Below are 14732 nucleotides of genomic sequence, written 5' to 3'. Positions count from 1 at the left end.
ACACTTGATGGGTGCTTAGTCGGGCTGGGCCATATGGACCAAAAATCCTATGTTGGTATTATTCGGCTGAATGGCGATACACATCTCTGTATTTTCTTCAAAAGTGGGCTAAGCGAAGTCAAAGCCACGTGTGAGATGTCACACACACACACACACACTTTTATTAGCCCTGGTGTTGTCCTTCTGGATGAAAATGAACACTTTTGACGTTTTTGCCGCTTTAAAAAAGACACAAAAAAAAACTGTTTTTGTCTCTTTTCGTTTAACTCAATATTTTTGTAGCATTTTTTCGGTCTTTTTTTTTCAGTACCACCATTATACACTAACACCATCTTATTACCACTATCTTTACACTATTTTTTGGAATGTGCGGACAGTAAAGCTCATTTAGCCTATATGACATTATATATAATTTTGAGTTAAAAAAGCAGAACGTATGAATTATTTTGACTAATATTTAAGATCAGAGGATGTTTATGGATAATGACAGACTTTCCAACTTAAGTCAGAATAATGCTGTTAAAATGAGTAAAACCTAAAAGTCAATAAAAAAAGAACTGATCCTTAATTTGACTTGTGAAGAACGTTTTAAGGAACCATGTTACTTACTTTTGGGCAATTAGGTTGAAAGAAACCCAAATTTCTACTATAGAAACTATGACAATGGATCAAATTTGACCAAAAGACAACATGAGGATTAAAACATACTGTGATCAAATATCAAAAGGGGTGAAATGAATAGAAAGTTGGATATTGAATTCCAAAATGACAAAGTTAAATCAGAATAAAGCATAAATCCACTACTCTCGATCGCAGCTCTCCAAAACCTACTCCACTTCCTAAATGTTCTTCCATTATTAACAGTTTCTTAAGCTCCTGTGGTGCATCCGATGTCTGGTGCTTCCTAAACCCCACAAGCCACAATTACTCTTTTTTTCTCTCAAGTCCATAAGACTTTTTCGCGGGTCGATTACTTCTTTCTTGACAACAAATTACTCTCCTCAGTTCGAAGCTGTAGCTACCAGGCTATTGTAATTTCAGATCATGCCCCATTAACTCTTGAACTAGCTTTACCAAATCAGCCTCTATCCAGTCGACAGTGGAGCTTCAACTCCCTGTTACTTTCCGACGAATCCTTTCTCGACTTCATGTCCAAGCATATTGTTTCCTTCCTAGAAATAAACCGGACTCCGGAAGTATCTATTGCAACTTTATGGGAGACATTAAAAGCCTTTATGAGGGGTCAAATGATATCGTACTCGGCCTTCGCCCGGAAACGTAAATTGCAAAAACTCAATGCCTTAAAGGATGAAATATTGGAAATTGATAGGACCTATGCTTCATCCCCATCACCTGAGCTGCACAAACAACGTCTTTCATTACAAACACAATTTGAAAACACTGTCAACTGGACATGCAGAACGCATGAAGTCACGTTCTAAGTTCTACGAACAAGAAGAGAAATCAGGCAAGATTCTGGCGCATCAGTTACGCCAAGCAGCAGTCCGCCAAAATATTACAGAAATTCGCACTCCCTCAGGTACCACTACTACTGATTACGACAAAATAAATGACACATTCCGTAACTTCTATTCTAAACTCTATTCCTCTGACTCCCTTGAAGACCAGACACCCATGGAAAGATTCTTTGAGAACTTGGAGATTCCCTCCGTCGACGAAAATGTTAGAGACAGATTTGAGGAGCCGGTTTCCGAAATTGAGATAACAAGAGCTGTTGGAGCCATGCAGACGGTGAAGTCACCGGGGCCTGAAGGCTTTACAGTGGAATTTTATAGGGCATTCTCAAATCTTCTCTCACCGCTTCTGGCTGAAATGTTCGGCGAGGCCTTTAGAGCTCACTCTCTTCCTCCGTCTCTATGTGAAGCTTCAATTTCAATTATACTTAAGAAGGGTAAAGATCCCCTCGACCGTGCATCGTATCGGCCAATCTCGCTCCTCAACGCTGACGTAAAGATACTGGCTAAGGCCCTTGCCCATCGCTTGGAGACTGTCCTCCCTGATATAATTTCCCCAGACCAGGCTGGATTTGTTAAAAACAGGCATTAGTTTTTCAACCTCTGTCGTCTTTTCAATATTTTATATTCCCAGCCCCAGAGGTGGTGGTCTCATTTGACGCGGAAAAAGCCTTCGATCGCGTCGAATGGGATTACCTCTTCCATACCCTGCACAAATTTGGTTTCGGTGATAATTTCATTTCCTGGGTCAAATTATTGTATTCCTCTCCAACGGCCTCAAATACGAACAAACGACACCACTTCACCTCCCTTCCAGCTGCGCAGAGGTACTAGGCAGGGGTGCCCTTTAAGCCCCCTACTCTTTGTAATAGCAATAGAGCCATTGCCATAGCCTTGTGCAGGGACAATAGCATTCGTGGTATACATAGAGACAAGGAACACAAAGTTTTGCTCTTTGCGGACGACCTGCTTATCCTGGTATCTGACCCGATGAGCTGCATCCCCAAGATTGACAACACCTTTGCGTCTTTCGACCAACTCTCCAGAAGGTTCAATCTACCCCAAACTCACTTCTTTCGATATTTGCAGATACGGGACTTTACACGCTCTAAATTAGGTCACTTTCCGGCTCTCCCCCCCAAAACCCAATTATACCTTATTCTAGATTTCGTCCGTGTCAAGAAGGGCAATATTAGTAAACTCTACGACGCTATTAATAAGGGGGGCAAGATACCACTTGAACCTCTTAAAAACCGATGGGAGCGGGATATGGGTGCGTCTATTTCCGAGGAAGATTGGGATCAGGCAATCCGAAGGATACACTCCTCTTCAGTATGCATGAGACATTGTGTTATCCAGTTCAAAGTGGTCCATCGCCTGCATTATTCCTAAGAGAGATTGTCGAGAATTTATCCAGAGCTTAATCCAGAATGTGACAGATGTAAACGGGAAACTGCTGACCTATTCCATATGTTCTGGTCTTGCCCGAAATTGACTCAATTTTGGGAATCCATCTTTGACGCTTTGACTACTGTGTTACACTGCTCGCTTACTCCTTTGCCTCCGATTGCCATTTTTGGGGTTGTTCCAGCTGGTGTGCACTTAAACGCCACCCAGGCAAACCTTGTTGCCTACTCCACTCTGCTAGCCAGAAGACTAATATTGTTCAAGTGGAAGGAGGCTTCTCCTCCTGCCTTTGCGCACTGGGTTCGGGAGGTTTTGCAATCACAGAGTAGAAAAGATCCGTTACACCATGAGAGGATCCACTTCAAAATTTTACTTGACTTGGAGGCCCTTTTTAGACTTTATAGATGGGTTGGATGCTCGGTTACTAACCATAAGGGATGAACATACAATCTGCTTTCAGGTGAATGTCCTTCATCCTCTTTTGCTCGCATTAGCATTCTTGCTGGACTTAACTTGATTTTTATTTAATTTTAAATTTTAATTTTAATTTTAATTTTATTTTTAATTTTTTTAATTTTTTTAATTTAATTTTTAATTTTTATTTAATTTATTTTTTTCTCTCTCAATTCTTTATTAGTTTTTTTTCTATTCTCTTTCTTTCTCTTTTTATTGTTGATGTGTGTAACCCTTGGTAATTCATATTACTCTTGACTGCCTGTGACCTGGGGGTGGGACGGGTGGGAGGGATTTTGTTTAAATCTATGCGACCTGTGATTGCTGCATAAACTGTGTTGTTCATAACTGAAAAATGAATAAACCTTGTTTAAAAAAAGAAAAAAGCATAAATCAATCATCCCGATATCAGACTGATATTATTGATGTTATTTATCAACTAGAGATGTTCTGATACCGATACCAGTATAACAAAGATAGAATTCATATCACATCCATACAGGGATAGTAGTACACGGTTGTTAACACATAATAAAATATATGACACACTGGTATCGGATCAGTACTTGGAATCGGCCGATACGCAAGTTCAGGTATCGGGAAGCAAAAAAATGGTATTGGGCCATCTCTATTATCAACACAGCCGGCAACTCTAGCAAAGACATTATTTTTTTATCATGAAGACAAAGCTGTGTAACTCTAAATCAGAAGCTACTTGAACATTAAATGTTCTTTCCAAAATTTATGAGACCATGGTACCAAAAAGCAGCGGAACAGTGATAGAACATTCTCTAATTATAGAAGCAGCCTTGAGATTTGTTAAATGGGAGCAGAGCAGTACAGCAACTTCATCTTGAGCTAAAGTCACCATCACATAGGTGTGAATCTTCACTGAGCTCCAGATTCGATTACGATTATCATGTCAGCGAGTCAATTCGATATCTCGATGCATCACGATGCGTCAAATACATTTTTCTATTATAGCCATGTAGGATATTTAACTCATAGCTTTTCAAGCTTCAAAAACAAAACATTCTGCAGTGCTCTAATACTAAATAAATTGGACACGTAAAACTACAGCACTGAGCACATGGCACTTCCTGAATGTGCAAAACATAACAGAATATGTAAACAGAAATGTTGTTTTTCAACGATTATGAGCGTGCCGATTATCGATGCAGCATCGTCCACGATTCGATGCATCGATTATTTGATTAATTTCAATACCTCTACCATCACAGCAGTTATAAACCTGTCTTTCAATGTCCCTTTACATCAACACAAGGTTCTTTACAAATCACCTCTAACAAGTACACCTCAGGGGTTCCTAAATGTAGCAAAATTTTGTAATATGTACACATAATAGAAATTCTGATGGCTACTTTTGCTACCACCATTTTTATTTTACTTCATTCAAAGAGATAAATGATAAAAGTCTGATACTAATGAAACATGGCAAAAAATGGCAATATATGGTAGATAGATGGTGCATTACCTCAACTCTGCAAGTGACGTTACTTTGTTTCTACAGAATTGTTGATATTTGTTGGGATCCAACAGTATGGAACGCATTCATATAACGAAAATGTTCATTGTTATTACAAACCCTTCAATAATCATGCCAGTAGGATGCTTTGCTTTAAATGAAGCTCATGTCCTTGTTTCTATGCAGCCTTCCCTGCAGAGCTGGTAGCTTTACATGAAATGGGGCTAAAGATCGGTCATTTGCTTTACTTCCCAATTACGAAAGAAAAAAAAAAAAACATTGCTAATATACAGTTACAATATTATTACACTATGAAAGTAACTAGAGATGCACCGATTGACCGGTCGGTGACCGGAATAGGCTGATTTTCACGTCATCGGACATGACCGGCGACCTGCCGGTGAGTCTGACATATGCCGATTTTATGCCGGTCAAATTCACTTGGGCGCCACATGATTAACATCGTGCAACATCAGCACCACACATGCAGGGTTTGCGCTATATGCATGTAGCAGCGGCGCACTGCTGCTCAATCAGTTGTTTATGAAATGTCATAAAGTCGTAATTATACACGGCTCTGCTCTACTGATCTCAGGCAAACAGTCTCTTCTCTCTCTCTCTCTCTCTCTCTCTCTCTAATAAATATTTGTGTGTGCTGTAAAGTGGTTAGAAAATATGAAATCGGAATCGGCTAAAATCGGTATCGGCTGGCCTGACTCAATGAAAAATCGGAATCGGCCTAGAAAGTTGTAATCAGTGCATCTCTAAAAGTAACATTACTCTTGGTGTGTTACAAGACAATGTAAATCAATTCTACACTATACAATATGGGGTTACACTTTACTTGAAGGTATCTACATAAGAGTGACACTGTCATGAACGTGTCATAAACATAAACAAGTCATAAACGACACAAGCTTCTTTTAGTAAGTGTCATTCGGTTATTGTCATGACAAGTTATTGTTATGGTTAGGGTTAGAGTTAAGGTTCATGTGTCATAACCGCGTCATGACAATGTCATATGTTCATGACAGTGTCATGTCACTCTTATGTAGATACCTTCAAGTAAAGTGTTACCAAATATTGCAACTGAATGACTACTGAATGATAGATAATATCGAAAGCGGGAGGGTTTAGAAAGAACAACTAAATATTCTACTTTTTAAAATGAGACCGATGACAAAAACCGAGCATTATCAACAGCCATTATTTGATGTCTTTACCTTGATAGTAGGTGGTGCAATGGCCAAGTATTTATCTCCATTGTGGTAGGTGATGGACTCTTGTCCTATGATTATAGCTCCACCAAATGGCTCTGGCACTAAAATACAAGCACAAAAGCAAGAAAGTCAGAACTAGATTTGTACAATTTCAGGAGCAAACCTATGACACAGAATATGTTCTAAACGGGTATAAGCAGTGCTGAAATAAATAACATTTATTCATCAATGACCTCTATATTTTCAATTCATCTACAATACAGTGGGTTCTGAGAGGAGAATACAGCATCACATATACATTAAATATGTTTTCTATTGTGGAAGTCTGCCCATCTTGTGCAAAGGATAAAAATCTAAATCATCCCTTCATAACTGCTTGTTTTAGTTTGATTAATGGGTAAAACTCAATTTTATCAGGGCTTTCTTTAAAAACTAAATAAATTAGTAAAATCTAGATAGAAAACAATTCTGAAATCCAGGTAGAATTCAGATGATAAAAATATTGTTAGCAGTGCTTCTGTTGATTTACTAATTGATGAATTGATTATGTCAGTAATGTGGACAGTATATGCTCCGATTACCCGGGATGACCATAGATGCCTCAGCTTCCACATTCTCCTGTTTCCAGGGGCCCTTGTTGAACTCCTTCTCCCTCAGAGAAACCTCGTAGGTCTTCACATGGCGTCCCTGGGGGTCCTACCATACACAACAGGAAACCATGTTACATCTTCAAAGAAATGTCTTGAATGAGGACAATAAAATAGGACATCAAGTTTAGGTTCCCTGTGGGCAGTAACACGGCAAGATATGCCGTAATGTGCCAACAAAGGCAGAAGAAGACTGCAAGCTAGTAAACATGGAACAATGCTGGATTTTTATTACTTAAAAAAAGGTCCAATGTGTTAACGTTGAGATCATATATCGCAATCAACTCTCTCGCACCAAGCAGTTCAAAGTACGTATTACAGCTACGGTAGCCTTCACGCTTCAAAAAGCCGGTCTTTTGCTCTTTTCAATATCCTTGAAGAAGAAGACTCCTGTTCCTGAAATTTGGATTTTGAATACGTGTGGTCCTCCATTGTTCCTTCTTCAAACTTGCCGGGGCCGGGAAGCTACGATGCCCATTAGCAGCACCTGTGAGTTTATCATGTGACAGCGAAAACGTGAAAGGCGGAGCAGTATGTCCTGTAGGTCCCTTACCGGCTAACGTATTTCAAGATGGCGCATGAATATGGAGCGTCTACCCCAGTTCATGCGAATGCAAATGTTAAATTTCAAGCCAAAAGGAATACTTGGAATCGATGGTGGTGGTAAATATTCACGAAAAAGGACAAGTTTGTGAACGGGCAACATAGATTTTGAGAATAAACAACTGAAAACACACACTGGACCTTTAAAAAAAAAAAAAAAAAAAACAGCTTTGCAAAGTTTATGTGGAAGGAGACGAACTTGACACGTTTGTTAGACTTCAAGGATACACACAATTGTCCTCATTTATTAACCCAACGTAGAAATCATCTTACGACAGTCTTCACGTGTGATTCATGAAACGTTCGTATCACACCAATCACAGCGCAAGAATGGTCGTACATTGATAAATGCAGCGGCTGGAAACGATTGGAATTTAAATATCACGCCCCAATATATTCTCGGTTTTGAGGCCTCGCCCCTACAATTTACGACATGGCGAGACGTAATCCGGCTGAGAAGCGGCACTTTTCAGAGGTGGAGACTGAAACCCTAATATCTCATATCATTTGCACTAATGTGTGTACTTTTTTGGCAGCCTGAAAACTGGTATTAAAGGCTGTAGAAAGAATGCGGAATGGAGAGAGATCACTGATGCAGTCAACAGTATTGCCGTAGTAAATCGGACTCCAGCTGAAGTTTATTTAATTGATACACCCTTGACATATGTATGCTATAGTAATGGGCGATAGAAACAATATGCAATATAAACGATACAAAATTGGCCTACGATAGAGATTTTAATTATATTGCACTATCGCGATAATGCATGTTGATGACGCAATCTACCCGCGAAAGTTAGAGCCACGAGCTGCAATGCATCATCGTCATCTTGAGTAAACATGGCTGAAAGTGAAACAGAGGAGCTGGTGAAAAAGACCGGTGCAACATCCATTATTTGGACTTGGTCGATTTAAGCCGCTACAACGGGACCTGTGGTCGAAGTCGTACCATGGAGCCTTTTCTCAGCCTGACCATTCTCTATATAGACGGACGATTGAATCTTGGCAGCCGATGTTTGCAGACGCGTCGTACTTCCGCTGAACATACGGGCTGTATTTGTGTTGTGTGTGTGTGTGTGTGTGTGTGTGTGTGTGTGTGTGTGTGTGTGTGTGTGTGTGTGTGTGTGTGTGTGTGTGTGTGTGTACACAAGTGTGCTCAAATGCGTTAGGCTGCAGGTAAGAAACTTTGTTTGAAATATGTTTTTATTTAAAAGTATCTGTGCATCTTTGCCTAATAATGGAAGTAATTTCAGTACAGTGTCCGTTCCTTAACTAAAAAGACATCTGGGGTGGCATTTAAGAACCAAGGACTTAAATTAACTAAGTGTATTGCCTTTTAGAATAGTTTGCACTGAAGGAAAGAAACCCAATACTTTAAGCTTTTTCTTTGTTAAAGTCTCTGCAACTAGTGTACTTGAATTTTATTTATCTGCAACATTATGTTGTATAATTACAGTTTTGCACAAAAATGTTCTCAAAACTACATACTACGTTTCTTTCTCTTTGTAAAAAAAAAATAAAATGCATTTAGCAGTTTGGCTTTCCTTAGGGTCTATGTAACCTGGTCTGAAATGGTTCTATTATAATTTATATATCATTATCGCAAGAGGCTGCAATGTATATCGCAATATGGATTTTAGGCCATATCGCCCATTCCTAGTATGCTATAGTCCTAATAGTAATATACAAACTTATATTGCAATCTCTTAGGCCTACATGGTGTACCTAGATTTAAATAAACACAGTAGCGGAGTTTATGCAGTGTCTTTTATTTTACTAGTTTTTTTTCATAGTTCACTTGTGGCCATTGTTGTGCATCGTCATGTTTCCTGTATTGAGTATCATTGCCAAACATAACACTATACCTTTTAAAATGTTGCAGACTTTTTCTGCTGTGTATAAAAAGGGTCCCCCCCCCACCCCGCTGATGCAAGACAGAGCCATCTGCCCTTAATCAATCCGACGCAGCGCTCCACTGTGGCCCGTGCGCGTACATGTGCGCTGCTGTACCGTCACATAGAGGTCTTCTAAAAGAGCCAGATCTGCCATTGCTGATAAGTGATCAACTGAGGACTTCTCCTTCTCCTGTTAAACTGATTATATGCGGCACCGCAAGTTCACACTGACTCCAAAACTTGCGTACATGAGTTCAGACCAGACGTGAGATTTTATCGTAGCCTATGCTCACGTTCAAATTGATAAATGCCGAGCTTTGCGTAGGAATTGGCGTACGCCCGTCCTACGCCTGTTTTAGGTCATACGCACGTTGCATGAACGAGGGCCAACGCGTTTTAGTGAGTAGTACAGAATGTAAACACGACATTTGATTGCTTACAGGAAAACTCCACAGGGGCAACTTTAAAATTGACCATTAAACTGCTGTCATACAATACAATATTTTATTATCACTATGGGCTTGAAAGAACACTTGAAAAATGAAAACATAAGTCTTTCCTATACCCTTAAACACACAATGCCACATGAGGTACCACTCCTATCAGGTACCTGGTAGATGAAGCAGACGGTTGGGGCCTGGCAGCCATACAGGAAGTGAACGTCGATGACCTGCAGCTCCTCCAGTCTGATGTTGAAGGCCTTGAGCTCACGGTTGTCCCGGTCCAATGGGATCACCTTGAACAACCCGTCATACAGCCGCAGGCCAATCATACGGCATTCTGGGTCTACAATTCCAATGATACCCGTTTCCGATGGACGCCCGATACGATCCTGCAAAAGAGCATTTTGACTTAGAAACGTTTAAGGTCAGCAGGATACTTCAGACAAAAAAAATATATATAAAAATCACATTTGGTGTGTTCTCAGGCTGCTGTTAAATAGCTAGGAAACCTTTATCAGCTCTTTATACTTTGAAATGAGACCTACGAAATCCACAACTTTGCTGATATAAACCCTATTAAGGAAATGAATGCCACTGACATGTTAATTAAAATAGTCTAGCCAATTTAAATTACAACATATTCTAATAACACAATGCAAAAATGAGACTGTGCGTTGCTTTTGGCTGAATTTAAAGTTTGATTAATAAGGGTGGATATCAAGAGTGAACTTATTAAAAAAAAATAATGAATAGCCTAAACAAAACAATCATTTTTATTGAGGAGATATTAGAATACAGCGAATTTCCGGAATCATATACACTCACCTAAAGGATTATTAGGAACACCCTACTAATACCGTGTTTGACCCCGTTTCGCCTTCAGAACTGCCTTAATTCTTCGTGGCATTGATTCAACAAGGTGCTGGAAGCATTCTTTAGAAATGTTGGCCCATATTGAGAGGATACCATCTTGCAGTTGATGGAGATTTGTGGGATGCACATCCAGGGCACGAAGCTCCCGTTCCACCACATCCCAAAGATGCTCTATTGGGTTGAGATCTGGTGACTGTGGGGGCCATTTTAGTACAGTGAACTCATTGTCATGTTCAAGAAACCAATTTGAAATGATTCAAGCTTTGTGACATAGTGCATTATCCTGCTGGAAGTAGCCATCAGAGGATGGGCACATGGTGGTCATAAAGGGATGGACACGGTCAGAAACAATGCTCAGGTAGGCTGTGGCATTTAAACGATGCCCAATTGGTACAGTAACTAAAACATAAAATAACAAAAACATAATAAAAAAACACAATACACATAAAATACATATACACACACACCAAAAGGTGCTCCTTAAGTGAACTATTAAGATTTACAAACAAATAAAGTAAAATACAGAATGAGTTGAGCAAAGATAGCGTTGTGCTGATTACAGAGCGTCAAATATTGATTTCCACACAGAGTTAAATTGTTTTTGTTTATTTTTGTCCACTGACTGATTTTTGTCCACTGATGTTTAGGTAATATTTCATTACATTTTTCCATTTTTCCAACCCTGGGGTATCTGTATTTTTCCAATTTTGTAACAACAGCTTCTTATAAACTAATGAGGAAAATATGAATTGCCATCCCATAGGATATTTCATTTTTGTTACATTTTGGAGTAAGCAGGCTTCTGGTGTAAATACAAATTTCTGCTTACAAATTTGTTTTTGTTTTTTTTCTTTGATAGTATGACTTGTCCTGTGTGTTGTAACTTGTCCAGAATGTGTCTAAATACTTGTTTTGTTGGTCTTGTCTACTGTTTTTTGTCTTGTGTGTTTAAAAAAAAAAAAAAGAAAAAGAGTACTGTATGGATAAAGTAAAAGGGGAACGAGCATTGTGAATTATTTATTTTCTTCCCCTACTGTAAAGAAGATATTGTTTAACACTGGTTAACACTTGAATGGACTTGGACTGGAAACAAGGTTGACCAGGTTGTTTGTCGTTGTACTTGCATAATAAAAACAATTCTAAAAATAAAAAAATAAAAAACATTACACTACCACCAGCAGCCTGCCCAGTGGTAACAAGGCACGACGGATCCATGTTCTCATTCTGTTTACGCCAAACTCTGACTCTACCATCTGAATGTCTCAACAGAAATCGAGACTCATCAGACCAGGCAACATTTTTCCAGTCTTCAAATATCCAATTTTGTTGAGCTTGTGCAACTTGTAGCCTCATTTTCCTATTTTTAGTGGAGATGAGTGGTACCCGGTGGGGTCTTCTGCTGGTGTAGCCCATCCGCCTGCGTGTTGTGGCTTCACAAATGCTTTGCTGCATACCTCGGTTGTAACGAGTGGTTATTTGAGTCAAAGCCGATCTTCTATCAGCTGGAATCAGTCGGCCCATTCTCCTCTGACCTCTAGCATCAAAGAGACATTTTCGCCTCCCAGGACTGCAGCATACTGGATGTTTTTACTTTTTCCAGACAATTCTTTGTAAACCCTAGAAATGGTTGTGCGTGAAAATCCCAGTAACTGAGCAGATTGTGAAATACTCAAACCAGTCTGTCTGGCACCAACAACCATTCCACCCTCAAAGTTGCGTAGATCACCTTTCTTTCCCATTCTGACATTCAGTTTGGAGTTCAGGAGATTGTCTAGACCTGGGCCACACCCCTAAATGCATTGAAGCAGCTGCCATGTGATTGGTTGATTAGATAATTGCATTAACGAGAAATCTTACAGGTGTTCCAAATAATCCTTTAGGTGAGTGTATTTGTATTGCAGGCTCACCTGGACATTGCCGTGGGCACGAGTGATGATGTCAATGCTCTCCCCGTTCTGTTTGTATTCTAGGATGCAGGCGTTGTACTTGGATGTGAGAATGAACAGCAGGTCCTTGCTCTCACCCTGAACAAATGGAAGAAAAAAAAATAATCCAAGATCAAACATGCAGAGGCCTGCTTTCAATTTAATTCCACCAGCCTAATTAGTAGGGGCAGCATGACCGGCCTAAGAATCCACCGTACAGTCAACAGCAACTATTCTACTCAAGTTATTGCCTTTTATTTAGCCAAGATTTATAATAACGACGTTTCAGCATGTGTCTGTTTTTTCTTTTTCAAATTTTTGTTATTAAGATAACAACATACTATTGCAGTTTTTCCACTGCGTGGAATGGTGTGACTCGACACGCTCTTTTTTGGTTTCCCATTAGCAAAAGTTGTGGATAGTACCTGGCCCTTTTTTCGGTACAACCTTGGTCGAGGTTCCAAGCGAGTTGAGCCGATGGCGATCAGTTTAGAATCTATACTATAATGATGTGAAACCGAGAAAAGCAAGACAATGCTCCCATCTGATAGACTACACCAGGCTCATTTCACTCAACTAGATTCATGATTCAAGATGCTTATTGTCACTCCGGTTATACCAGATTGCTAAATACCCTCTGTATGCATGTGGGGGTACTATCGCAGTGGGAAACGAAAAAAGAAAAGTACTGGTACCAAAAACGTGAGTCGAGTCGAGCAGAGCCATACCATACAGTGGAAAGGCAGCATAACTGGCACAGACATCTGCCAGGAACAACATAGAAGAACATTCGAGAGGAGAATCCTTATAATCAAATAAGCGTTTAATTTTCCAAACTGTAAAATGTCCACCTGAAAACAAAATTTAAAGAGAATTAAGGAACAAAATAGAAATATATTTGACATGTTTTGGCCTCATTTCTTGGGAAAATGTATGTGCATTCTTTCTGAAAAAACAATTTTAAAAAAAAAATACAAACAGATCTTCAGTGAGATAAACTAGTTGACCAGTTACCCCAACAGCCCACCAACTAGTTCATTTTAAGAAATGTTTACACATTGCTACCAACCGCACACACCCACAACCTTTACCTTTGGCCTGAAGAGCTCCATGACAGCAATCTTTCCATACATGCCCACCTCCTTGACGGGCCTCAGCCCCTCGGCTGTCACCACATAGATCTCCAACCGTGTGTTTTTAGCTATGAGCAGATTGAGGTCTTCAGCAGAGGTGAAGTGACCTGGAGACACACCAACATTTGTAATATGTTAATTACACGGTTGATTAGGTAAGAGCAGCGGGGTAAAAGATGACTAAAAAGCAGGGGTGTTGTTAATCATTGCGTCGATGCATCGCGATGCAGACCTAGAGCTGGGCGATATGGAGTAAATCAGATATCACGATATTGTTGACCAAATACCTCAATATCGATATTGCGGCGATATTCTAGGGTTGAAAATTGGTGCTCTAACAAAATATCTTCACACTTAGATTTTAGATAAATAACCATCAGTAATGTGGACATAATGTCTAAGTGGGGCAAAAGGCAAATAATAGAACAGCTAGAACAGTCTGGTAAGTTCACTTTACTGTAATGCAGCCTTTAAAACCAGTAAAAGACAACACTTATGTCATATCACAATATCAAAAATCTAAGACGATATCTAGTTTCATATCACGATATCGATATTATTTCGATATATTGCCCAGCCCTATGCAGACCTAGGTGATTCTGCATCGATGCAGTGACAGACCATAATCGATAATTGCCTCCTGATGTTACTTGTTGATTTTCCAGTCACTCCTGTCTGTTGTGTTCAGACTCTGCTACATTCAGGAGGTGTCTTTTTTTTAAGAGCAGATACAATAAAAAGGGAAGTTGATTCTTGAATTTGTTGATGAAAACCATGCGTAGCAGTATATAATAATGCTGATGAGGTGATGCACCGCGGTACCGATTCGAATCGTTAACACTATAATCTTAATTGAATCGAATCGTGAGACCAGTGAAGATTCACACCCCTACTAAAAAGGTAGACAAATAACAGGAATGGGACCTGAAAGCAATATTGACATCAAAAATCCCAATTCCCAAATATTTTTTTTTTATTGATAGTGTGGCGATATTTGAGGCATGCTTATTGGTGCTTCTAAAATATATTTAGACTAGGGTGGCAACCAACAATTATTTTCTCTATAGATCGTCGCATTAGTTAGGACTCCAATTTACTATGTCAGCCTATGAACAGTCAAAAATAATAACCCCCCACCATAAAGTACCTGAGCCCTACCTATGATGTATTAA

The 14732-nt window shown here is 39.5% G+C and overlaps 1 protein-coding gene across 1 annotated transcript in view; it reads right to left on the bottom strand.

Annotated features, from left to right (window-relative positions):
• The window catches only part of ddb1 (damage-specific DNA binding protein 1), a 74322-nt gene that overhangs the window by 58826 nt on the left and 764 nt on the right, over nt 1–14732 (bottom strand). The window contains exons 2-6 of the mRNA XM_039795020.1: nt 13519–13667; nt 12410–12526; nt 9797–10018; nt 6623–6737; nt 6045–6142 (exon numbers count right to left, since the gene is read on the bottom strand). Of these exons, the coding sequence (XP_039650954.1) occupies nt 6045–6142; nt 6623–6737; nt 9797–10018; nt 12410–12526; nt 13519–13667 (701 nt within the window). The remainder of the gene's footprint in view (nt 1–6044; nt 6143–6622; nt 6738–9796; nt 10019–12409; nt 12527–13518; nt 13668–14732) is intronic.

The sequence above is a fragment of the Perca fluviatilis genome, chromosome 3, assembly GCF_010015445.1.
Source record: "Perca fluviatilis chromosome 3, GENO_Pfluv_1.0, whole genome shotgun sequence".
Lineage (NCBI taxonomy): Eukaryota > Metazoa > Chordata > Actinopteri > Perciformes > Percidae > Perca > Perca fluviatilis.
The sequence above is the reverse complement of the archived record's forward strand: the minus strand, read 5'-3'. Positions and strand labels throughout refer to the sequence as shown.